The following is a 27,404-nucleotide window of genomic DNA, read 5'->3' on the forward strand; positions in this document are numbered from 1 at the left end:
GATGTTGCTTGCAAAGGAAGTTGGGTTCTTTATTTCCTTGCAATAGGTCAGAAGAGAATCCCATGGGGACATGACAAAGGCTGCACATTTTGTGGCCCTCTTCAGTCACTGCACAGCAGCAGGCCTTGCTCACTCTTCGCTTATGACTTTGGTGTGGACCTCCCGGCTCTTCACCCGCAGCTTGTTGACCTGGGACTCAGCGATATCCGCCCGCTCCTCGGCTTCCTCCAACTCATGCTGGAGCTTGCGGAACTTGGACAGATTTGTGTTGGATTGTTCCTCCTGAGAACAAAAACAGAATTGTAATAAACCCGTGCTGTTCTGTAGACTGACAGAAGCAGGACTTGCTATCAACAGGGAAGTAAAACCTTGCCCTTTCCAAGACTTTGCTTACCTTTGAAATTAATTTTATGATTCAAGATTGCTGCCTCAGAATTATCATATCGCAATTCTTTTGGAACCAAAATATCTTTTTATAAGAATATTAGTTTGTGTGTGTGTGTGTGTGTGTGTATGTGTGTGTGTGTGTGTGTGTGTGTGTGTGTGTGTGTGTTTTCAAGTGTACATGCAGACACTCTTGATGGCCAGTAGAGGGCGTTGTACCACCTAGAGCTAGAGTTACAGGTTGTTGTTAATGGTTTAGAATGTGTGCTGGGAACCAAACTCAGATCCTCTGGAAGAACAAGTGTTCTTAATGACTGAACCACCTTCCCAGCCCCAATAACCAAAACATCAGAATGAATGTATGCCATGAATAAAGCAAGAGAAGAAAAAAAAGACAAGAGATAGCAAGAATATTTTTTTAAAAGGCCAGGTGGTTAACGCTTGGTGTGAAGTGATGACTGAAATTGGTTCTCCCTTATTGTATTAAACACGATTTAATAATCATTTAGAACATGGAAATGCCCGTTGAATTTTATTATAGATTATTTTGGCATGAAATGGTTATCTCTTCCTCCTTTTTATATAATGATTATATTGATAGATTCTCAAATAAGGCATCTTTAGATTGTAGAACTTCAGGCTGTTTACCCAGATGGACAAGTCCTTCAGTGTGGGTTTTAGTGTTTAGCAAGTGTCCGTGCTGTGACTTTGAGTAGGGCCGCCTGCACTTCTTGGTCCTGTCTTCCCTTGGACTGGGTTTGGTATGAGGGTTATGCGAGCTTTGTAATGTGAATTGGAAGGCTCTGCATCTTTTCCCATGCTCTTGAACGGCTTACATAGCTGGGGATTATCTGTTCCTTGAAATTTTGAAAGAACTATCTGGACCTGGGTTCTTTTCAATTCTGAAGTAACTTCTTAGCCCAACTTGGTAACTCACATTCTCCTGAAGGAATGATCAGCTTCTTTGTGATCTCAGCTCCTTGAACTGGCTTTTATATTACACTAAAAATACTGCTCTGTGCACAGGGCGTGTCTCCCTTCATATGCCCAATGCTGTGCACAGGGCGTGTCTCCCTTCATATGCCCAGTGCTCTACCTGTATTTACTCTAGTTCCTTATTAAACTAGCTATAAAAGTGTTTGTTTTATTAATTCTCCAGAAGTTATCAGGTACTATTAAAATATCATGTTACAAAATAGCACACTCTAATCAGTTAATTTCTACTCTTATTTTAAAAGAATTTCTTGCTTCCATTGTATTAATTTCTAGATTGGATATGAATTTATTCATTTATTTTTAATTTTGATTAATGCTAAGAAAAAGCTGATAAAGCAATGAATTAGCCCTCTAAGCAATTTTGACTGCATTCCATATATTTGTAAAAGCGACATCTTCCTTGTAATTTTGCTTATAATAAATAATAATCTGGTAATTGTGCTGTTGCGATGTCTATTTTATCCCAAGGATTATTTCCTACTTATTTTATATTTTGTGTGTGCAGATGTTTTGTCTGCATGCTTGTCTGTGAACCACTTGGTGTCTGTGCCTTTGGAGGCCAGAAGACGGCTTCCATCCCCTGGAACTGGAGTCCCAGATGGTTGTGGGTGCTGGGAGTTGAACTCAGGTCCCCTGGAAGAGTAGCCAGCCCTCTTAATTGCTGAGCCATCATCTCTCCAGTCCCCAAAGGTTATTTTTAACTTTGCATGTTAACAGCTAGGTGTCTGGGGATTTCAGCTTATGTATCTTATCTCCCAAGCACTTTGTCCTACCACAGCCTGGGAGAACAGCCTGTATAATTTATTCTTTTAATTGTTTTATTTGAGGTTCCTTTGTAAGCTGGGGTTTTCCCTGAAAAATCAAGCTCTTGGTACTAGAAACAACAAGTTAAAAATACAAAGACGTGCAAAGCCCCGAAGTAGAGTCCGTATAGAGCATTAGCTTATTCACTAACGGAGGTAGTACATAGAATTAGTAGCTTTTCTCAATCCAAGGACGTCACTATTTTCTATCATGAAGGTACTCACAGCCTCCTCAGCTTGTCTCTTGTAAGACTTCACTTTTGCCTGGAGTTTATCCACCAAATCCTGAAGCCTGAGGATATTTTTTCGGTCCTCTTCTGTCTGCAAGGTTGTAAGAACCGCAGGCCGTTACTCCCCAAACACACGCCATCACCGTAAGCGTCTTCATGCACTTCTTGAGGGCGCTGAGCTGCCAAGGACCACTGCCTACCTGGTAAGTGAGCTCCTTCACTCGCCTCTCGTGTTTGCGAAGCCCTTTGACGGCCTCAACGTTCCGCTTCTGCTCACTCTCCACCTCGCCCTCCAGCTCGCGCACCTACGAAAGGGAAGGCAGGCACTGAAGAACTGTCATCCTCGAAGGCATTGAAAACCCACGGAAATGAACAAACACGGGGACCCACCCTGGCCTCCAGTTTCTGGATCTGCTTCTTGCCGCCCTTCAGCGCCAGCTGCTCAGCCTCGTCCAGACGTAGCTGCAGGTCCTTCACCGTCTGCTCCATGTTCTTCTTCATCCGCTCCAGGTGGGCGCTGGTGTCCTGCTCCTTCTTCAGCTCCTCCGCCATCATTGCGGCCTTAGTAGGAAACCAGGACAGCTATTGGCATCGGGACGTCTCATTGCTCACTGAGGGCAGAAATGTGACTCTACTCACGTCAGTGATGGCTTTCTTGGCCTTCTCTTCCGCATTGCGGGCTTCCTGGACGATGTCCTCCATCTCTCCCTGGATCTGGGAAATGTCTGTCTCCAGCTTCTTCTTGGTGTTAATGAGGCTGGTGTTCTGGGTAGAAATAAGTGTTACAACTTCTTACCTTATTAAAGAACTTAGTGGTAGTGACTTCTTGAAAAACATAAGCTAAAAAAATTTTAAGTAAAAGAAACACTCTTTAACATTAAAGAATTTTGTTATATATCATAATTATAAATAAAAATAGAGATGCTGCAGGATAGGCAGCATCTCCACATGCATTAGAAGTAGATGAAACAGCGTTATGATTTTTTTTATAATTGTCATTGACCAATCAGACTATCCACACGCATAAATGAAATTGCAACAGATGTTTGTAACATGTGATTTCTTCACAATAAAAATGTCAATGTTGATAATGAGGGTGACTAGATATACTGATATAGTTGAGTATGGGCACTCTTAACATGCTCTAGGAAGAGGATCAATGGCAATCGCTAACATAAAACAGTAAGAGATTTCTCAGTAACAAAATAAAATTTGGCAGTAGCTAAAGCCTGGCTGTTATATTAAAATGTTCAGGCTTTTATGTTCTGGGAACTGCTGGGAGGTCTTTGTGCAGAGCCCCACCTGGGTGTGGAGGAGCTGCACGCGCTCACTGGCATCCAGCAGCTCCTGCTCCGCGATCTTCCTGCTCCTCTCTGTCTGCTCCAGCGTGGCCCGCAGCTCCTCGATCTCAGCCTGCAGCAGGTTGGCTCTGCGCTCCACCATGGCCAGCTGCTCCTTCAGGTCCTCCTGGCCCCGGAGAGCGTCATCCAGGTGCAGCTGGGTGTCCTGGGCAGCAAACAATCACTGAGACCCTGTGGACCCAGGCAGAATCGCCCCGCCCCCACTCCTTGGGATCACCCCTGGGCGCCACCTACCTTGAGGATGCCTTGTGTGTTCCTGTAGTTCCTCAGGGCCTCGGCAGCCATGCGGTTGGAGTGGTTCAGCTGGATCTCCATCTCGTTGAGGTCGCCCTCCATCTTCTTCTTGATCCTGATGGCGTCGTTCCTGCTGCGGATCTCGGCGTCCAGCGTGCTCTGCATGGACTCCACGACTCTAATGTGGTTTCTCTTCAGCTGGTCGATCTCCTCATCCTTCTCTGCAATCTTCCTGTCGATCTCAGACTTGACTTGGTTCAGCTCCAGCTGGATGCGCAGGATCTTTCCCTCCTCGTGCTCCAGAGATGCCTTAAGGACGGCAAGAGGTGTCAGCAAACAACGGACAAGCATGCTGCGGTTTTGCCACATACAGATAACTGTGTGTGTGCTGCGCATCTGTTTCCTCACTCTGCGGGTGGTTTTAACTGTTCCTCAATATGGTGAATAACCATGCACGTGGCCTGTACCTCTGCTTCTTCCAGAGCAGCCTGAAGTTCACACTTCTCCTGTTCTACTTGTTTCTTTATTTTTTCCAGTTCGTGAATCCGCTTCCCTCCTTCGGCAATCTGCTCCGTGAGGTCAGAAATCTCCTCTGTTAGCGGGATGAAAAGCAGATGAGGGCGTGGTCAAATCATGACGTAGAGGAGGGGCCTCCGCGAGTCATGGGTCCTGTTGAGAGAGAAAGGGCTTACGCTGTAAGTTCTTGTTCTCTCTCTTCAGAGTTTCTAGGTGATCCAGAGACTCCTCATAGGCGTTCTTCATCTTGAACAGCTCCGTGCCAAGGGACCGCGCCTCCTTCTGGGACGCCTCCAGTTCAGCATGCGTTTCCTCATACTTCTGCTTCCACTCCGCCAGGATCTGGGGAAACAAGAGCAGTGAGCTGGGGTAAAGGACGGAGAAAGCTGTGCTGAGCAGAGAGAGGACGCTTCGGGAAGCACCTTGTCGAAGTTCCTCTGCTTCTTGTCCAGGGCGGCGCAGGCCGCGTTGGTCCTCTCCACGTCGAGCATGAGGTCCTCCACCTCGTTCTGCAGCCGCTGCTTCGTCTTCTCCAGGGACGCACACTTGGCGTTCACGGCCTCTACGTGCTCCTCAGCTGCCTGCAGACGCTGAGCCAACTTCTTCCTGGAAGATTACATACATTGTTTTAGGGAGAAGAAACCATATTAAAAATGAACTATCGCAAGGGCCAGTGGCGCACGCCTGTAATCCCAGCACTTGGGGAGGCAGAGGCAGGTGGGTCGCTGTGAGTTCGAAGCCAGCCTGGTCTACAAAACAAGCCGAGGACAGCCAAGGCTACACAGAGAAACCCTATCTTGAAAAACCAAAACCAACAAACAAACAAAAAAAAAACAAAACAAGAAAACGAAAACATAATATGAACTATCACCCCATTGAAGAGTATCAAAAACTCTACATGGATGCTATTATTTCATTCAACAAAAATTCACTGGGGTCCTCTTAAGAACCTGCTATGAATTCACAGCAGTGAACAGGACAAATGTAAACGAGTGAGGGAAATCAACAACAATCAAATCTGAAGTTGCCTAATAACACCTTTCAGATGTGAGTGCGGCGAAGAGAAATAAGACGTGGTCACCGGTGGGCAAGAACTCGACCTATTTAGGGATGATCTGCTGAGAAGCCAGAGCAATAATTGAAGGACCTACAGGGACTGTTACGTACAGAGGGACCAGCAGGTGCAGAGGCAGCAGTGAGCTTGGGGCGTTTGACAAAGAGCAACAGGCTCTGATATTTGTTAGCAAATATTTGTTAGTCTTTGTTACTTTAACTGGATTTTAAGTCAGCAGGGCGGGGCCCTGTCTGTTTTATTCAGGGATTGTTATGATGGTCTGGCAGACAGAAGGTAGTCTGCAGTGCTGTGGCAAGGGTGTGTAAAACTTTCTGCACATTCTCTCCCACTCGTGCACGTACTTGGCCTCCTCCAGCTCCTCCGTGCGCTGGATGGCATCCGTCTCGTATTTGGTCCTCCACTGGGCCACCTCACTGTTGGCCTTGGACAGTGCCCTCTGCAACTCAGCCTTGGATTCCTGCTCCTCCTCGTATTGTTCCCGCAGCAGGTCACAGTCATGGCGGGAGGACTGCAGGGCGTGGGCCAGCGCATTCTTGGCCTATGGAGATGGTCACACCTTCATTGTACTAGATATTTAAGTGTTTGGCCCCTTTAAAGTGGATGGAACTGGCTCCTTTTGGGGTTAACCCATGGAACAAAAAGCAGCTATCAGCCTTAGATGAATAATCACCTTCACTTCCTCTTCAAGCTGCCTCTTCAACTCCTCAATCTGTTGGGTAAACGCCTGCTTCCCCCTTGATAACTGAGACACCAGTGCTTCCTTCTCATCAAGTTGCCGGGAGTATTCACCTGGGAAACAGGAGGGACGTCACTGCTGGCCTCTAAGTGAAGAACAAATTCTCAAACCCATTTTAGAAGTAAATTTAACCCTCAGTACCCCAGGTTGAGAGTTCAGATGATTTAAATTATCTACTGACATTTTCAGGCTCTGTACAAAATCTCTAGGTTTTCTGATAAAATTTGCATAGCAACCCAGATGAATAAACACAGTTTAAAGTCCCTGCCCCTCTTCCAAGTGAAATCTTTCTTATAGGATGACAGGCAAAGTCGAGTGCTGACTATAAAAACAGGGATCTAAAAGATGTGCTTCCACCGACATATGTGTATGGTTTGTGTATGTGTTTCTGTGTATGAGTGTGTGTGTGTGTGTGTGTGTGTGTGTGTGTGTGTGTGTGTGTGTGTGATTGCTAGAGTACACATGTGACAGTCAGGGAAACTTTGTGGTGTTCTCTTCTCCCACCTTCGTGTGAGTTCTAGAGATTAAACTCAGCACTACAGACTCGTGAGGTATTACCCACTGAGCCATCTTGAGGCCCCTCCAGAGACAATGAAGAGATGGGACTTTGCATTGCCCCATTCAGAGATTTAGTTCATGATGGCATAAACAAAAAGACATTTAGGGCTGGGGGCATAACTTCACACATAACTTGCTATGTGTGGGGCCCTGGGTGTGATCCCCTGCACTGAAAAATAGGAATGGCAACAACAACAAAAAAAATGTGAGCTGAGGCAGAAACCCTGAGATCATACTGGAGTGTCTCCTGATCCCCGGAACTCCTCTGTGAACAAACCCCCAAGGACTTTCTGGATCAGAGCTTGAATGAGCCCTGACCTTGGACGTGGGCTGAGGCCGAGCCTTCCGGTGAATCACCATGTCCTTAGTTGCTTATATTAGGTGCTCACATCACCGGCTCACTTACTCTTCACTACCTCAGCTCTATGCTCAGACACCATGGAAGATGGAGAATTACCAGATTCGGTCTGCAAGCGTCCCCTCTGCGTCGTCAAGTCGTTGATGAGCCGCTGCTGTTCCTCCTCCTTTGATTTCAGCTCACTCACCTGGTCCTCCAGGGTGCGGCACATCTTCTCTAGGTTTCCCTGAGATAGAGAGAGAGAGAGAGAGAGAGGGAGGGAGGGAGGGAGGGAGGGAGAGAGAAAATAGGAATGAATGACGATGCTTTGAGAGAATGAATTAAACTCTGTTGTAGCCAATTTTCCTGCAAAGGGGAAAAAATATTTGTTTGAACAAATAAATCAAATTTTCCCATATATGATATAATCTAGACAATGTCTTTCCTTTTACTGAAGGAAAATTGTAAAGCTAGGCACTATGGTAACATAAAAATTTGAAGATTAGGTTCTGATCTTATGATTCCGTAAAAAATTATATGGTCTGTTCTCAGACAGGTTGTTAAAATATACTTCACTGCTTTTACATATACTAGGAGTTTTTTCTATAATAAAAAAATTATGAGTGACCCTAAACTAGAGAAAGCAGGTGTGACCTGTGTTCAAATCACTCATTAACAGAGTGATGAACTGATATGCTTGGCTTCTTTGAATCCCATTTCTTCATATGTAAAATGGAAATACTAAGATACTATCATTTTTCCGCTCACATGTCTGTATTCCTGCAAATAACAAATGACTTAGTGTATATAAAGTTTTCTATGCAAACTGAGGTATCCCTATGTATTAGCGTTATTAAAACTTTTATCAAACATGCACCTTGGCCTTAGACACTGTCTCTACATTGCTGGCAAGGTCGTCAATCTCCATCTTCATCTCGCTCTTCTCCTTCTCCAGCTTCTGCTTGACGCGCTGCAGGTTGTCAATCTGCTCGCCCAGCTCCGCCACGCTGTCCGCGTGCTTCTTCCTCAGGGTGGCTGCCGTGGCCTCGTGCTGCAGGGTGGCCTCCTCCAGGTCCCTGCGCATTTTCTGGAACTCGGCCTCTCGCTTCTTGTTCATCTCGATCTGGGCTGAAGTGGCCCCACCGGCTTCTTCCAGCCTCTCGCTGATCTCCTCCAGTTCCCTGGAGAGGTCAGAGCGCTGCTTCTCTGCTTTGGCCCTGGAGGCCCGCTCTGCCTCGATTTCCTCCTCCAGCTCCTCAATGCGGGCCTGGGGGAGGTGGGAAAGGACGGACTCAGCTTCTTTGGTCTCATTTTTTCCCCCTGATGAGTTAGACTGATGGAAAGCATTTTACTTACTTGCAACTCCTTGATCTTCTTCTGCAGCTGAATGCCAATGGCCTGTTCATCTTCAATCTTGCTCTGCAGGTTGCTCATTTCAAACTCTTTCCTTAAAGAAAAGAAAGGTAATATGGAAATTCCATTGATAGCCAACTGGAAGCAAAGCCCCAAGCAGTTCTTTCGTGCTTACTTTTTGAGCCTTTCATCAAGCTGCTGCTTTTCATTTTCAATGTCCATGATGGACTCCTGGGCTAGCTTCAAGTCACCCTCAAGCTTCCTCTTGGCTCTTTCTAGGTCCATGCGAAGTTTCTTTTCTTGCTCCAAGGACCCTTCAAGCTAAGTGAAGATAGTGTCAGAGTCAGAAGGGATGCATAGTTTCCTTTAGAAGGAAATTATTCCCTTGGCAATGCACAACTTACATCATCCACTTGCTGCTCCAGCTTAATTTTGGCTTTGGTCAGCGTGTTGACCTTGTCCTCCTCAGCCTGCAGGTCATCCAGGGTCTGCTGGTGAGCCTCCTGGAGGGCTTTCTTCTCCTTGGTCAGCTTGGCGATGGTTTCGTCCAGGCCGGCCATCTCTTCCGTGAGGTTTTTCACCTACAGATTAGAACAGGTGGTCTCAATAAGAAAGCGGCCCAGCTGCATGGGGCAGAACCTCCATGTGGCGTAGGTGGAGCATGCGCGTGCCTTGTTCTCTGTGGCGTGCTTCTCCTTCTCGACCTTGGCCAGGGTCAGCTCAAGGTCATCGATGTCTTTCTTCAGCTCTGAGCACTCGTCCTCCAGCTTCCTCTTCTTGGCCGTCAGCTCGGCGTTGATCTCCTCCTCATCCTCTGCTCGCTCGGTCACCTCTTTGATTTTGGCCTCCAGTTGGATTTTGGTTTTGATCAGCTGGTCGCATCTTTCCTCTGCATCAGCTAAGCCTTCAGCTTCCTGGAGTTGTCAATACAATAAAAATTGGGGGAAGAGAATAAAATATATTCCTATGACAAGAGCTTAACATTCTTGAGTTGGTTTACTGGATTTATTTACATATTCAAGGACTTATGTTTCATAAACCACCTACTGTGTACACTTCATTTTGCATATGTGGAAAAAACAAACTATGTTGTCATCCTTTCCTTTAGGACAGTATATCTTTATAATAGATTACAATAGATTAGGACATCCATCTCTCAAAGATTGCCACTAATTTAAAGCATAATTCATAAATTAGACATCAAACACATTGACATCATGATGCATTCATGAAATTAGTTTTCAAGTTGAGAAATGAGTAGGAGTGCAACGTGTAGAAATTAACATATAAGGAAAACAGCAGGAAATAGATGAGGATGCATTTATGTAGGGAAAGTGCAAGATGCTATAGATGCTGAAATAATTGTTTTTTAATTTTTGTTTGTGTGCGTGTGTGTTTTACTGGACAATGATTCTACTTACGATGTCCTGAGCCCAAACTGAGGCATAACATATTAAAATAAAATTTCTTGCAACCAGCTTTTTTCTGATTAAGGAGAATTGGGGTGGGCAGATAATGAGAGATGTGAGTGTGTGCGCGCGCGCGCATGCGTGTATATCTGTGTCTTCACCTGCCTGTCTGATCATGAATATATATGTGTACATAATATTTATGCATAAATATGCTAAGGATCCTCTGCCATCCTCCCTTGAATGCCTAAGACTGTGCTGAACCACTGTCGTGCATTCAGCTGAGTGATGGAATGAGAGCACATGTCTGGAAGGAATTGAGTGGTGTGTATTTGAAGGAAGCAGAAAGAAGGTCCCTGCTGTGAGCCTGGAGAAGTTACTACACTGTCCCAGCTTGACAGAAGAAAGCAATCTTAACTGAAAATATACTTGCCCTGTGATGCGTAAACTATATAGACCAAGTCAGTTCAACCCAAATGAAAGCTAGTCCTATAAGTCATACTCCAAATCAATGGAAATATTTCTAAGATGGCTGGCCCACAAGTGAGCAGTTAGTAAATTTAGTGGGATAAAAATTGGGAGAAGGTACACCAGCTTAGAAGCTAAGACAGAATTCTAGATGTGGTACAATAGGCTACTGTCCATGGAGACGGAAGAGATAAGCAGACATGAGGTTTTTAGATCAATAATAAGCAATACTTCAGTACGGTCTGGTGTAGAACACTGCCCCCCACCTGCTGTCCACACATGGTAATGTGAAGCCAGTGGATGTCAAGATGCTATTTCAAGGACGTTTGAAAAGAAAAATATCTCCATATCATCTTCCTTTTAATGGGACTGGTTTGTGTCAATCACTTTTGAGGACTATCTTCAAGATAACAATTCAAGCCACAATTCCTATAGATTTATGAAACTGTGCAGACCGGAAGAAGACAGGGAGTTCTACCTCACTGTTGTGGCACTGGTTTGGGGCGTGTTTATTAGGCAGTGAGAGTCTAGTTGGAGTCTTTAACCATCTCTCTACAACGAGAGTCTCCCTGTCTGTCACATATCTCACTTATCATGGCCAAAGCACCGGCACTTCGTCCTGATTAGTGATACCCGGGATAGAGCCCCAACTTACAGCCTGAACTTGGAGTTGCAAGTCATTTTTTTCTTTCAACAGTGACACCATCTTTTCCTCCAGCTCCTTCCTCTTGGCCTCCGCCTTGGCAAGCTCGTCTTTGGTTTTCTGGAACTCCTCCTTCATGGTGGCCATCTCCTTCTCGGTCTCCGCGCTCTTCAGCAGCGGCTTGATCTTGAAGAAGAGCTTCATCCAGGGCCAGTGCTTGACGTTCATGAAGGCGCGGATGTTGTACTGGATGCAGAAGATGGACTCCCTGGAATGCAGCGGTTGCTAGTTAGATGTTAGATGCCGTGTGATTGATGAAGCGAGAGTGAATCTCAGGAGAGAGGGTTGGAAGTTCTGTCCCCCTCCGTTTCAGCCTATTTCTCATTTGCATTCAACCTTGCAGATTAGGAAAGGTGTATTTCATGATTATGGTCAGGGACATGTGACCATTTATTTCTCTACAGCATTGTGCCTCAGACCTGGACATGGTTGAGAATCACCTGATGAGCTTATTAAAAACGCCGACTCTTTAACTCCACTTCCAGAGATTCAGATTCAGATAATTCAGCATAGACATGAAAATTTGTATTTTTAATAAGATTTCAAAAGAGATCAGTGATGCAAATTAAGGTTTGCCCTTCGAGAGGCATTGTTGTTCATCGGTGCTTCCCACTGATGAACTATATAAAGCCGGTTTTTTGCAACTGCTATACGTTTTAAGGTCCTCTGTTTAATGATCTGTTTTTAATGATCATCAGAACTAGGTAGGAGGATAACAATTCATCTCTGCCTACTCACCGGCCTGCATTCTCATGATAGATAAAGATCTATCTATCCACTTGATGCTTCTCAACTCCTCACACTCCAAACACTCAGGATATATTCCTTCCTGACAGACCTTAACGTCTCTCCCACTTTCTCACAGAAGTCTTATTTATTCTTTTGTACTTTGGTCTTTTTATCTCAGCCAATTCCTAATGATCAGCCACTTAGAGTGTATTTTTGAAGACACAAGATGTGAAGAAACTATGAATTTTTATACCTTCTCTCCACCATCTTCTGGTACTCCACTCTTGCCAAGAACCCTCTGCACATGGCCTGGGTTCGGGTAATCAGCTGGGCCAACTTGTCATCTCTCATCTCCTCTAGGAGCCCCAGAAGACCAGCTTTGAAAAAGACCTGGGGGGGGGGGCAGTGTGGCAGATCAGACACTTCACACAAAGCCCAAAGGGGCAGGAAACATGAGGTTTGATTTTGAGGGGATTACCTTGGTGTGACCAAACTTATACTGGGTGTGGTCAATGTCAATGGAGCCAAGGAGCTTCTCAGAAGCCTTCTTGCTATCGATGTACTGGCCCTCAGGGATGGCACTTGCGTTCAACACCTTGTATCTGTTAAAGTAAGTGTAGCTTATAAAGATTTCTTTAAAAACAGTAGCCAAGTTTTAAATGGTTTATTCAAAATTCAGGGTTTATTATTATTATTATTATTATTTGTTCACAAAGGAATATTATTTGCATTTTTCAATCTATTGGCTGTATATTTTCATACCGTTGCACCTTCCTTTATATTTGCAAACTTACTTCCTTCCTTCCTTCCTTCCTTCCTTCCTTCCTTCCTTTCTTCCTTCCTTCCTTCCTTCCTTCTCTTTTTGAGACAGGCTCTCTGTATATAAAGCCATGGCTGTCCTGGAACTCACTATGCAGACTAGACTGGCCTCAAAGTCAGAGAGATCCACCCACCCTGAGCTCTGGAGTGAACCACCACACTCCTCCTGTTCCTTTCTCTTTATCAGACTGCCCTCGAAGAAGGATCATATTATCTTGTTCACATTTAAGAGTAGATGGCCTATGCAATATAATGTGATCTCTTGGCACGATAAGTTTTCTTTAAAGGAAGACCCTGAGTCCAAGAAACATGCTTTTAAAAAACTAATGAATAAAATATTAATTAAAGAAAAAAGAATCCATGAATTTGAGAAGGAAGGGGGGCGTGGAACATGGGAGGAGTTAGAGGGTGGAAAGGGAATGGGGAAATGATGTAATTATATTTTAATAATAAAAATAAGTTAAGGGATATAGTAGATGATATTTTAGGTGTAGGGAATTATCTCAATGGCCTAGGAGCAAAGATTAGGTAGGTGCCTTTGGGTCTTGAGCACTGCTCGTCTCTGTCAATCAGCTCTTGAATTAAAAGAAACCAGTGCCCAGCAGCTGCCACCCAGAACTCATTCCTGATTCTCAAGATCAGCTTCTCGGGGAGGAGAAAGGAAATGTAGCCTGGGAGTTGTCAGCATGACATATCCCCCTTTTATTCTGGGGAATACTGGGAAAGTCACCTATAAAAGAAAACTGAAATCAAACAGGACAAGAAGGTGATCTATTTGTAGCTCTATGTGAAGCATCCCAACCCAGTGACTTAGTAGTGCTGACTCTAAGCAAACAGTTTGATCTCTCTGAGCCCTACTTCATATGTCTAGAAAATGGTGTCATGGTAGTTTTTAATCTCAACTGTGTGATGGTGAGGGTTAAATGAGATTAAGTGGTGAAAAGGGTAGCTCTCCTGATTACTGAAGTCCAGGAACACATCTATGAGCCTTGGTAAGCTCAGTGGAGATTTTGCATATAGTGTTTAGCATATAGTACCCTTTTTAAAGGGTTGTGAGACTCAGAATCCTTAGTCCTTTTGCGACAAGTTACACAGAGGCGCACTTTTCATTAAATTGTTTCGCTTACATCAAACTTGTTCATACCAAATATCAAAGACAAATCATAATTAGGAGAGGCTGACCTTTGCTTGAAGTCCGCATAGAGGATCCTGCTGGGGAACCCCTTCCGGCAGATGCGGATGCCTTCCAGCACCCCGTTACACCTCAGCTGGTGCAGGACCAGCTCGTGCTCCATGGCCCCTGGAAATGCATATTTATGTCACAGCAGAAGGCAAGAAGGGAGATGTAGCAGCCCGGCTTCCTGCTTTCATTCTGCGGATTCTTTTTTTTTTTTTTTAATTATTATGTTTCTTTTTAACATATACATTTATATTATTACACATGAATAAACTAAACTACATACAGCAGGAAGAACCATGAGACAATCAGGAATTATACAAGTGTTCCATTCATAGTGACTTGGCCATTTGTGTTTGGCAAACTTGAAGTAAACATCTTTCCTTTCTTGTTGGGCCTACATTTCTGAATGAAGATCAGTATCTATCATATCTCATCTCTATTAACTTAAAACACCTATCTTGATCTAAAAACATCTTAACCCCTAGCCTACAAAGCTTAATTCAAAGAGTAAACTATCTGGTCTTCAACCTCATCAGAGATTTGAAAAGGAATAGGCTTAAATATCTAAAGCCGAGCGGTGGTGGCTCACGCCTTTAATCCCAGCACTCAGGAGGCAGAGGCAGGTGGATCACTGTGAGTTTGAGGCCAGCCTGGTCTACAAAGCAAGTCCAGAACAGGCAAGGCTACACAGAGAATCCCTGTCTCAAAGGCCAAAAAAAAAAAAAAAAAAAAGACTTAAATATCTGAGTGAACCAGAAGTGCAAGTTAGCAGCTTCCAAAATGAGAAATGATTGAGAGATAGTTTACTGCCTGAACAGTCACCCCCTGCCCAAAGATGATGAACATCAAAGAACCTCCTTATGGAGTTGGCTTCAAATGTGGCAAACAAGCCACTGGGCAAAATGTCCTTGTTTCTACCACAGGCATAATTCTGCCTAAAAATAGGCAAGTTAGATGCAGGCAGAGTCGATGGCCGAACTCTGCCAAGACAGGGTAAGCAAGTCCTCCATAGTTACTGCCTCACACATATGTCTGTCAGATGTATTGGGCCAGAAGGCTGGAGATGACGTTCTGAGGATTCTTACCAGGAGTCTTGGTTTCATTGGGGATGATGCACCTCACAAAATGAGGGTGAGTGCTTCTGAGGTTGGTCATGAGCTTGTTCAAATTCTCCTGTAAGATCAGGAAACTTTTATCAGAATATTAGCAGAAGGACGAACAGTTGGTGATGTCTGTAAAAATCAATCTGTGGCTTGGGTTGACTGGCTGGATAAATGCATGTGTTTTATGTGTGTGAATGCACAGCTGTGTACACCACTCATGTGGAGCTTTAGGCCAAGATTGGGTGTCAACCCCTACCTTGTGGTTGGGAGAAGGTCTCTCACTGGACTAGAACTTTACCACGTTCACCAGAACTTGCTGCGCTTGGATCTTCCAGAGGTCCATCTGTCTCTGCCTCTCATCTTACCATTGGTGGGACTGAAGGCGCACACCGGCATGCCAGGGTTTTGATGTGGGTTCTGAGAATCTAAACTCAGACCCTCACACTTTCAAGACAAGTACTTTTCTGACTAAGCTACCAGCCATTGGCCCAGGAGAGCCAGCTCTTGTTTAAGGAAGAAAGATGTATTGTATCTGCTGAGCCCTAGCCTCCTCCTCAGTCTGTCTGTCTGCATTCCTGCTGGCAGGACGGATGCATGTGAGGAAGCCTGACATGAGCTTTCTTTCCCTTTCTAACAACATTGCCATGTCATCTTCTCTGACCTTGGATCACCCAAACATATGTTTACCTACTAGACCAGTGGTTCTCAACCTCTGAGTTACAAGCCTTTTGGGGGTTCACATCTCAGATGTTTATATTATGATTCATAACTAGCAAAATTACAACTATATAGTAGCAACAAAAATAATTTTATGGTTGGAGAGGTCACCACAATATAGGGAAGTATACTAAGAGGTTGCAGCGTTAGGAAGGTTGAGAACCCTGTACTAGATGGTGCCTCTATCTTTTACCAAGCTCTATGGTTCTTCAATAAGGAAATGCAATCCTGTACTGTATTTAGACCTTGGACTTCTGTTTTACACGTTTATCCATAAGGTGATAGCTTTTATAACTTGGTGGTGACAACTGAATGAGCCCGAAGCAACAGTATCATATTCGCTTCTTTGTAAGTTAGCTGCTGGGTTGCTCTGATCTTTCTTACTAATTTTTATATTGATTTATTTCATTTTTGTTTGAGCTTAGTGCTGTGGAAGTATTCTCACAGTGTATCCCAGGCCATTTTCAAATTTTCAATCCTCCTGCTTCTGCCTCCCAAGGCCAAGATTGTAGGAGTGCAACACCACCGCCGACAGTTTCCTCAGTCTTACTGATGTCTTCCTAACCTTGCTGTACATGGCTTTGGTCCCTGTCACCCAAATTCATAATGAATGGTGGAACACTAATCTCTGTAAGATTTCCCAGGAGGTGCCCTTCATCCTATGGTGACTTAGCATGAAAGGGGAGAGAAGATGAAATCTGAATAATTTAAATGTCTTCCATTTCAGATCAGCTGGAGTCACAAATGTCAACCCTTTTCTAACGTCTCCCGGAAAATGCGATCTCATACTTCATGCCAACTTCCTAAAGCAATTGGAATTGGTACGGTTTGTTCTTACCCTGAACAGGGCAGACACGGTCTGGAAAGAAGACCCCTTCTTCTTAGCACCTTTCTTGGCAGCCCCACCACCACTCGCCTCTGAGGAAGGAAGAGAACAGAGTCATCCGAGTGCTGTCAGCGAGCTCCGTCGAGCTGATTCCTGTTCCTCCCACCCCACTGGCCCTCTAGGAATTTTCTTTTTCAACTAAGTTCACACCCACTTTTCTGTGATTTTTTTTTTTAATCTGTAGAGTTGGTGTGAACAGCAGTCACCTAACCGTGCAGAGATGGGCCTTCCAATATTGATAGTTGGCACACAGTGACTTCAAAGCTCATCAATGGAAGCCACTGCTGAGAGGCAGAATTTGGTCACTATATTGTCTTTAATATCCTGAGATGCTTCCCATTCAGTAGAGTGGGAGAAGAAGGAAAGAATTACAGAAGCCTAGGCTTTTTATTGGTTGAGAGCCTGGTGGTTCGTTTCTGGCCATTGTGATAAGGTCCCTGTCAATGAGGAGGTGAACCATGAGTTTATCAAACAAATATAGCCAGCTACTCAAGAAATTAGGGGTTTAGCATGCCAGTCTTCTACCTACCTAGGCATCTTACCAGCCTCGACATATAGCTCAGTTGTAATAGCTACGGCTATAACAGCTATTGGTGGAGCTTGGAAGCCTCACCTGCTTCAGCAGTTTGAGCCCCAGAGAAGAGGTTAGCCAGAGTCTTCATGGCTGACTTCTGGTACAGCCCCACCACGGTCTCATTGAGAGGGTCCTTGTTCTTGTCCAGCCAGCCGGTGATGTTGTAGTCCACGGTGCCCGCATAGTGAATGAGGGAGAAGTGGGCCTCGGCCTTGCCCTTGACCACCTTGGGCTTCTGGAAGTTGGCAGACTTTCCAAGATGCTGCTCATACAGCTTGTTCTTGAAGGAGGTGTCTGTCGCCTTGGGGAACATGCACTCCTCTTCCAGGATGGAGAAGATGCCCATGGGCTGGATTGGAGGTGAGGCAAAGGCAGTTGAGTAAATAAGGGCGGCAGAGCACCTGGAAGGGGGCACAGAGCAGATGGGGTAGGCACCTTCTCGATGAGCTCGATGCAGGCAGCCAGGTCCATCCCGAAGTCGATGAACGTCCACTCGATGCCTTCCTTCTTGTACTCCTCCTGCTCCAGCACGAACATGTGGTGGTTGAAGAACTGTTGCAGCTTCTCGTTGGTGAAGTTGATGCACAGCTGCTCCAGGCTGTTGAACTAAATAAGTAGATTTGCTTATTACTCTCTCAAACTAACTGAACATTTTATTTAAAATAACTTTTCGATGATAATGTCAACATCACTGGTCAGGACAATCTTTTACAACACAAAACAGAAAAGCATGGAAGGTTTGAGGCCAATGGGCGTCACTATCTGTTGCCATTTTAGATAACATTCTAAGTCTGTGTTAGTACTCATTTCTTTGATTTTCTTAAATTCACATAATTTTTTTCTGAGTTTCTACTCACTTCCCTGTGTATATTCCAGTTGCCCTATGTCTTCTAGAGGTCTCTCATCTAAAAGCAAATTCTCAATTCATAAAAAGCTGATTCAGAGCCTGTATTGCAGGAACGCCACCAGGGTGGGGATTTCAAGTGACTTGTAATTGTTGAAAGCAATAAACAAGACACAAAGGATCACTTATAACATAACAGCACACATTTATATCTCTAAAAGTGCTACCAAAATGTCAAATGAGCTAGATATACTTAGTAAATTATGTGCTTTTCCTTGCTTTTCTATATTTTCTGTTAAAAGCCAAGTTTTATTGTGATAATCAGAAGGAAGATAAACTTTTTATCTTCTCTGTGAGTAGAGAAATGTATCTCAGGATCAAATAGAAATTTTTATTCCATGATCTTCTTATATTAACAAGCATTAAAAGTTAATTGTATTTAATTAATGATGATTCTAAATTATTTAGCCTTTCTCAGCCTTTATTACCTCCCTAAGTATTTCTCGGTTATTTCTGCACTGTATACTCAGAATGTATTACACGTTACTAGGTTTCACTGTGCTATTTAATGTCAGCTTCCTTTACATCATGGGATTTTCAGAGCCCCTCCCCTTTCACAGTCTAACTCCTTCCACCTTGCGCTGAGTTGAAGGGTCTCTCATTACACATGCTGTTTGCCATTTACTATGGGAAATGGCTGGTAGGTGCCAAGTGAATCTCCTTCACATTTTCATATAACAGACAGTGGCAAGAAAGGGTCCTGACACTCACAAAGTCTTTCTCAGTAATATGTTCACTGCTATAAAGGTGTTCCATCAATCAGTTAGCAACTCACATCAAAGATCTCAAAGCCTGCGATGTCCAAGACCCCGATGAAGTACTGCCTGGGCTGCTTGGTGTCCAGCTGCTGGTTGATGCGGGTGACCATCCACAGGAACATCTTCTCGTACATGGCCTTGGCCAGGGCGCCCACAGAGTTGGTCACCTGGAAAGATGAAAACAGAACTCTTGCAGTTACATGAGGAATGTACAATGCGCTTATGCCCTGGTGGTGGTTGTCAATCACACTTACCTGCTCTACAGTCTGGCCCTTGGTGACATACTCATTGCCAACCTTGACCCTGGGGTAGCACAGGGCTTTGAGCAGATCAGCAGAGTTCAGACCCTGGAGATAGGCGGCCTTGTCAGCAACTAAAAGGAAGGGTGAATACAATGGTATTAGGGCACAAAGAAGCCAATTTTCTTTAAAAAAACTTAATCTTTGTGCATGCTGTGTGGTGTTCTCAGTCTATTTTAATATGCTTTGCCTCACTGAGTTCAAGACCATGTCCATGGCTTACATGGTTGATTAGTTAAGTGCTCTGTAAAGCTCAGGTTGGGCATGTGAGGAAGGAGAACTCAGAGTAACACATTAAGAACGCGAGCGTCAAACGAAGCGTGAAGCCAGGTGGAAGACGCATCTGGTACCTTCGGTGCCATCTGGCTCAGCTTGCTCCTCACGTTGCTTCTGTTTGAACTTCATATTCCCATAATGCATCACGGCTCCCGTGAGCTTATAGATGGAGACCTTTTCTTCATTAGTAAATCCCAAAATGTCAATAGCACTCTGCCAACAGAGTCAAGATGAAAAGTGTTAGGCTATGACCTGCTACTTACAACTCATGTCCCTGTTCCTAACCAACAGGACAAGCAGAGGAAACCACACCAGCTCTATTGGAGGGCAAGGGGTCCTTTAGCGGGGCGCATGGAAAGGATGCTCTCTTGAGCGATGAAGGTATAGGTGTGTGTCTCCTCATGTGTCAAAAGGAAGCTTAGGAGAAAACAGAGTAAACCTCAGATACTTATTATTTTTGGGATGTGGCCCCTCAACTTCAGCAAAGACTTCAGCAAACTCTCAGATAAATCTTAAAGGCCTGCTGAGGGACAGCATCTGACAGCAGGGAGCCTGTATTTGCCTAGCACTCTCCACTCTTTCTTTCTTTGCTGTTTCTCTTGGAGGCCCTGAGGGGTGAACCGCATCTCTGGCCCTGCGGGGTAATCTCAAACATTGCTCTGTGTTCTACTTACATCTGTGGCCATCAGTTCTTCCTGGTCGTCAATGCTGGCCACACTGATCTCCCCTTGGCTGACGAATGGGTAATCGTATGGGTTTGTGGTAATCAGTAGCATTTCTGAGTACATGGAAGAGAACGAGAATGAGCAAAGTCACTGTCTTCATCAAAGCAACAGATTTCCAGACTGGTTCCCGGGCCACTACATGACATGTGGGTGAAAGATGACCGATGGACACCTAAACATCTTAAAGATGATGTCATGATGCTCCTTATCATTGACTAGTTTTTAAACACCATTACAATATAACAAATCGTATGCATGTGTGAAAATTTCAAAGGATAAAGAAAAGATTACCTCATACTACCATAGTCTCGATCCTGGTGACTACTTAAAAATCAGAAAGGGGAGAAAGCTACGACACTCTCAGTAAATATGTAGAAATTACAAAAGTGTAGCCATTACTCCAACTGTGTAAACTGTATGTATTTATCTATATATAACAATATATATATATATATATATATATATATATATAAAGTGAATAGGATGATATTTTCTGGGTGTTCATAATGGTTATTTAATGGTAGAAATTGGAGATAGTTTTTCACATTGATTTCTTAAGAATTTTTATAATAAGCCAATATAATTTTAACAAACATACAAAGCTTCACTTATTTGATATGGGGACTGGAACTTGAGCTCAGGTCAGAGCTCTACACTTAATCTTAAAAGCAATGTTTTTAATGGGGAAAAAAAAAACTCAACAAAATTCAGACCTGGAGTGTCAGGTTGGGCAATGCACTGACAGGTGTGGTGACTTCACAGAGGAACTGTGACATCTCTTACCGATCAGCTCTGGCTTCTTGTTGGATGTGATCTGGTAGAAGATGTGGTAGCTTCTTTCTGCCTTCAGCTGGAAAGTGACCCGGGACTTCTCCAGAAGATCTAGAAGAAAGGAGATCGCAAGCAGGAGAGCTGTAAATGTTGACACGACCTGCAGGTGTGATTCTCAGGCAATTTTAGCTGTCCTGAGAACAGAACGGAATGGTGCTACAGATGCACACTCACATGTCTCGATGTCAGCGGACGCCAGTTTCCCTGTGGTGCCAAAGTGGATCCTGATGAATTTACCCTGGAAAGGAATACCAACATGTCCATTTTGTTTTCAAGAATACGAACTCATTAAAAATGCTCAAAACACTTGGAACAATACTGCTTTAACTTAAAACTAAGCCAGAGACTATTTACAACAGAAATAAAATGTCGATCTTCTATTTTACAAGTAGAAGGATTTTTAACCTTTGACTTAAGAATTTATGAATATAAATATATCATGTGATGCTGTGTTAAATAGTTTGAATTAATTAGCCCACAATGTATAAATATATTAAGGCACCACACTGTGTCCCATAAATATATGTAGTTATTGCTTTTAAAAGGAAAAGCAAAATGTTTTACAATGTAATAACAACAACAACAACAATAATAATAATAATAATGATAATAATAATAATAATACTCCAGAAAAGAATCACACGTCAGGCCAGAGTATTGATCTATGAAGTAAGGCAAAGAAATCACAGTATACTATATTGTGAATGAAAGATTCAATGGCTGCGTCACAAACATGCCACAGAGTCTGCCAATGGACAGAGCCCATCACAGTGTACACGAGACTCACAAAGCGAGAGGAGTTGTCGTTCCTCACGGTCTTGGCATTCCCAAAGGCCTCCAGCAGGGGGTTGGCACTGATGATTTGATCTTCCAGGGTCCCCTGTGAGGGAAAGAGTAGTCCTGGCTTGTCAGGCTCAGAGCTTTCTTGCCTGGGAACCCTAAAGCAGCCTGGACTCTGACAATCGACCCACCTGCATTTTGCCAGAAGAAGCTTCCTCCTTCTTTTTGTCCCCAGTGACTGCAATTGTTGCAAAGTACTGGATGACACGCTTCGTGTTCACAGTCTTCCCCGCCCCGGATTCTCCGCTGTCAAATCAAAACAATCAGAGAAGGCTGCACATCTAGCAGCTCCCACAGTCATGAAAAGAAATCATAAAGTACTGAAGAAATGTCTCGGTAGTTAAGGGCACTCTCTGCTCTTCCAAAAGACCTGGGTGCAGTTCCCAGCACCCATGTGTCAGCTCACAACCATCTGTAACGTCAGCTCCAAGAGATCTGACACCCTCACACCAAAGCACATAAAATAAAAAAATTTTTTAAAGAAGAAAAAAGAAAAGAAGGCATAAAATCCTACTTACGTGATCAGGATTGACTGGTTCTCCCGGTCTGCAAAAGAAATTGCAGGCACTTAATGTTTCAAGCCCAGTTGTAAATGGCTACAATAGTATGAGGGCATGAGATTTATATTTCTCATTTTAACAGCCTTAGTGCCTGGCGCACACTGGCCTAACATCTTTCCAGCTTCCCTCTCTTCTACGCCCCCACTCAGAGCACATACACCCATTTAAACCAAATACAACCATTCTTACATCTTCCCAGAACATTTCATCCAAGGGGCAAATCCTATCATAAAAAAAAATATATATAAAATCCTCAGTATAAGGGGTGACTGCATTCTGTGGTTTCCTGAGGCACAAGGCTTTCTTTCAAATAGTATCTAAACTAGACTTACCGTTTCCACCCCAATTTGATGACAGTTTTACTTGGTGACACATTCTTGGCGGACAAAAGGACTAATATGAATCAGGCATCGGGAACATTTTGGTTTATGAGGCATAATAACAGGTGGGAAGGGGGAAGTTTTGATAGTTCTCTTGATTTGTCGTATTTTTAATGGAAAGCAAGAGTTTTGATGCCTTACACAGTCTAATGAATTCTCCAAGCCATTTCCAAAGGGACCAAGGTATGGAAGGTCAACCTTGATGAACAAAGCACCATAGAGGTAGACTCACAATATAATATCCTAGCACCAGATTCGTCTTAAAATCTGACTGGTTGGCTCTGGCAAAGGCAGTACCTATGTACTGTTGGTCATAATCTATGATACTGAGGAGAAAGCAACAAAAGCAAAGTTTGTTCTCTTGCTTCTTGCCTCACAGAGAACCAACCAGTCTGTAGGTGCGGCTGTGTCTTTGTGCGCATGCGTGAATCTACACAAGGAAGCTTGAATTCTTAAAACTCACAAGTCTCACTGCAGGTAACCTCCATTAACCTTTAAACATGAAAGAGCTCATTAGCCATCTTATACTGTCTCACACAAGCCTCCGTGAGAGGGGATCATCTCAAGGGGAGTGATGTCATTGATTCAAAACTGTCTTTAGCAATGGCAAGTTTAGGAGCAATACAAAATAGCCAAGCCACTCACCAGTCAGCATGAACTGGTAGGCGTTGTCAGAGATGGAGAAGATGTGGGGCGGGGCCTCCTGGCGCTTTTTGCCTCGGTAGGCCGTCACCACCTCCGGGTTGTACACCGGCAGCCACTTGTAGGGGTTGACGGTGACACAGAAGAGGCCCGAATAGGTCTGTATAAGGAAAGAGAGAATGGCGATCCAATGGCCCTTCCTGTTTGTGCAACTCAACTAGTTGGATTTTAAGAAAAAGAAAGGCTTTCCTGACTGAGTGCATTTCTTTCAGGCATCAGCATGAAAACTGGTTGGTTGGCATAGCAACATAATTGAGGGCAATGACCAATTCAGTTGCTATGGCTTCCCTTGGGACTTATGGTTTTCACACCATAGGAGCACCAAAGTCACGTCTGTCCATTTGTTTTAAAGTGTGGACCATGAGAGATTTTTGTTGTTTGAAATATATTTCCTCTGCAGAACTGAGACTATTTGAATTTTAAGAGCATAAATTTGAATGTAAATGCATTCAACAATAAGGGGGTGATTGGGGACTTCGGAAAATCTTAAGACAACATGATAAAAGCCTTTCGAAAGTAAATGGGACTATATTTAGATGTAGTGCCACTAGGAAACGCTGTAAAATAATTTTGAGTTATAGAGTGACAGAGAACAAATAATGCATCGTGATCAAATATTAACTGATACAGCAATGTAAAACACAGCATCTAAACTAACAGGAAGTGGGTGCTGCTCTGTTCAATCCTCAATTTTGTATAGAAACAGTGTGAACTCTTCTCAGCTGCAGAGAGAATGCACAGAAATAGCACCCTGTACCCATTTCATTATCAATTTAAATCTACCAAACAACCCATACCTTTGCTTTTTTTAATGATTAAAAGTTGACTGTCAGCTGGTTAAGGACTGGCACCTATCAATTAAAATGGCTATGAGCATAAACATCTGGTATACCTGTGTGGTGTTGCCCAGCTGAATATCAGTGCCGACTAAACTGTGTAAAATATTAATATAAAATACATTATGTTCAAGATGTTTATTGGCTACATATTATATGCTAGGACCCCGCAAGGATGTCAGAGTAAAACACAAGTAATATGGTGCCCTATGAGAGATTCCCAGTCAAAACAGTAGATGAGGAAGTTAATGAATGACCAGGAAAAACACAGTCAGTGTGAATGTGGGGATAGGAAGAGCAGAACAGAAAACTCAAGGCTGCCTGGGGACACTGGAAGACTTCACAGGAGAAAGAACCAGAACACACAGACTCAAATTACTGTTGTGTGGGGAAAGAGAGTGAAAATGAATGGAATTTGATCCCTTAAAAAATGTCATTTTTAAACATTACAATGTGCTTTTTATCTTTTCCTTCATTTGAGATGATTCTGCAACAGCAATAGAGAGGGAAGGGAAGATGTAAGCATGTTTGAGCAACAGATGTTGGGCCAAGCCAGACAGCAAGGACAGTGGCCTTCCCTCGGGAGAGAAAAATAATGAACCTTTTAATAACTAGTAATTCTACTAGTGACTTCTAATGACTAGTAGACACATGTGACACATTTGTGCCTCGTTGTGAGTGATAGGCTTTTGGGGCACGTGGTGATGACAGTAAAGACCCCTGGTGGGGGTCACTCACGTAGATCATCCAGGCTGCGTAACGCTCTTTGAGGTTGTACAGCACAGCAGGCTCGTGCAGGTGCGTCATCATGGCCATGTCCTCGATCTTGTCGTACTTGGGAGGGTTCATGGGGAAGATCTGGTCTTCTTTCACTGTCAGGGTCTGGTAAACAGGACAGGAGACTATTGGTGTCAAGTGAGTGACCAAACCTTCAAAATGCAGCACAGATGTGACAGGCACTCTACTCACTGCTCCTGCTTCGGTTTTCACGGTCACTTTCCCTGCATCTTTGCTCTGAATGGTTCCTTTGACGAAGGATTCCTTGGGCTCCGCCACGAAGACAGATGTTTTAGCATCAAAAGGCCGATTCTGGGCCTCGATTCGCTCCTTTTCAGACTTCCGGAGGTAAGGAGCAGCCTCCCCGAAGACGGCCATCTCGGCGTCGGAACTCATGGCTGCTGAACTCACAGACCCTAAGGGGGATAAAAAATTTCATACAGTCTGCACTGCTTGGTATACCAGCATATCTTTTTAGAATTATTATTATTATTATTATTATTATTATTATTATTATTATTATTATTATTTGATCGGTATGAGTATCTTCCGTGTGTGTGTGTGTGTGTGTGTGTGTGTGTGTGTGTGCTTTTAACCTCTGAGCCATTTCTCCAGCTTCAACCAGCAGATCTTTTGGGGTCAAACAACCCTTTTACAGAAGTCACCTAAGACAATTAGACAACAGATGTTTTCATTATGATTCAAAACAAAATTACAGTATGAAGTAGCAATGAAAATAGTTTTATGGTCGGGGTCACCACAACACGAGGGACTGTATTAAAAGGTATTAAAAGTATTTAAAGGTATTAGGAGGCTGCAGTATTGGGAAGGCTGAGAGCCACCGCTCTGGAACCACTGTGGGCTAGCTACCCTGCTGCTAGGCATGCGAACTCAGCTTGCCCCACCCACCATGGGTGGTCTCAGTTGCAAACTATACTAGGCAGTTCCACTGCTACCAGGCTGCAGTTACTGAAGCAAACATCACAAGAACAAAAATGCAAGAGGGTGCAGTGACGTGTGCCCAGGCCTGGACATCCAGTATCTCCCATCCTCTGATACTGGCATCCTAGTTGGGAAATTAGGTTCTAGGTAGAGTGATGTTGCCAAGGACTGTGTGACTTTGGCTAAGTCTCTTGATCATTTTGGGCCTTGGTAGCTCCACCTTTAGGACAAGGATTATAATATCAGCTTCTTCGCAAGTCTTTTGAAGCCCTTGGGATAGGGTGATATTTGGGGAGGAAATGCTAAAATGACTTCTAACTAACTGGAAAAGTTTCAGACTATTGCTTACATATAAAATGTCATTTACTCTAATGACACATATATCTCTGGCCATATAAAGTAAAACAACTTTATTTCCACTTATAGATATTTGGTCAAAATTGTCCAAAGTAGTTTTGTGATTGTGTTTCTTTTCCTCCCTGGCCACAGTTTTTAGTTGGATGCTGAGTCCAGTTCTAATGTGTTGTCTTTGCACACCGCACCAAGTTGAACTCACGAAGGAGACAACCCGCACCATGCTCAGCCTTGTGCTTCTGCATGGCAGGGCTCCCAGTGTTCTGTTTCCTTGTACAGAACTCGAGAACCCCGGCAGCTTGTTCCAAGCTGAACAATGCAGTGTGAGAGAGGAATCCTGCTGCAGTCACTGCAGGGTCAAATGCTCAGAACTCACTTAAGCCCCCCTCTCCCAGTCTCCCCCGCCCCCACCTCGGAGATTTACACAGTAGGAATAGGGCTCCTGAACACTTTGCTTCCATATTCAAAAACTTCACTATGTTTTGGTTTTATAAGGTGACTTCTTACAGGCCTGTAGAAAGCTTAAAAGAACCATTGTTCTAAGTACTTTCTTTTTTCTTAGAGATCATGTTTACTAAATGAATTCTAAGAGCAAGATGCAGTTTTACAAAAAAAAATCTCAGTTTTTCTACCAAGAGGATTTTATTTTTCTTTCAGAGACCAAGGGAAAAAACCTTAAAAAATTAGAATAGATTTTGCTCACATGTCACCCTACAAGTGTCTGAGTCGACAAGGCAGGGATAAAAATCCTCCTTCCCTCCCCAGCCCCTTTCCTCAAGTGCAGTTGTTAGTTTTTCCTGAGACAAGCACTTTCTCAAGGGATGCTAAGTGACACGGAGCCATCCCAGAGGCTCTCCATCACACCTCCAGGGACTAGTTAGTCCAAACCTTACCTTATTGGCAAATGAGACAGTGCAGCTGGGCAGTAAGAGGGTCCTGTGTGAGAAAAATAGCAAGACACCTGATTAGCTGAGAAATAAAATCCCACTGGCTATGGAAAGTTGAAGGCACCAGAATTCACGGATGAGGGAACAACGGAGCCGCAGCCC

General features: G+C 43.8%; 1 protein-coding gene across 1 annotated transcript; it reads right to left on the minus strand.

Annotated features, from left to right (window-relative positions):
* LOC311587501 (myosin-2) lies at window positions 1-27,404 on the minus strand. The gene is made up of 39 exons (XM_084764386.1): window positions 27,249-27,404; window positions 25,252-25,475; window positions 25,021-25,164; window positions 23,390-23,546; window positions 22,323-22,350; window positions 21,936-22,050; window positions 21,752-21,844; window positions 21,139-21,202; window positions 20,917-21,015; window positions 20,083-20,186; window positions 19,483-19,621; window positions 19,088-19,206; window positions 18,851-19,000; window positions 17,607-17,777; window positions 17,211-17,520; window positions 16,550-16,629; window positions 14,977-15,064; window positions 13,894-14,011; window positions 12,371-12,494; window positions 12,146-12,282; window positions 11,116-11,371; window positions 9,255-9,497; window positions 8,988-9,164; window positions 8,759-8,904; window positions 8,587-8,677; window positions 8,108-8,497; window positions 7,351-7,477; window positions 6,270-6,388; window positions 5,941-6,137; window positions 4,947-5,130; window positions 4,701-4,866; window positions 4,476-4,600; window positions 4,009-4,317; window positions 3,716-3,919; window positions 3,053-3,178; window positions 2,804-2,974; window positions 2,614-2,718; window positions 2,409-2,504; window positions 1-282 (listed from the first exon to the last, which is right to left on the minus strand). Exons 2-39 carry the CDS (start codon window positions 25,453-25,455, stop codon window positions 130-132), a joined length of 5,829 nt encoding a protein of 1,942 aa, XP_084620512.1. The 5' UTR covers window positions 25,456-25,475; window positions 27,249-27,404; the 3' UTR covers window positions 1-129.

This window comes from Acomys minous, assembly GCF_964271855.1.
Source record: "Acomys minous genome assembly, chromosome: 16".
NCBI classification, from domain to species: domain Eukaryota; kingdom Metazoa; phylum Chordata; class Mammalia; order Rodentia; family Muridae; genus Acomys; species Acomys minous.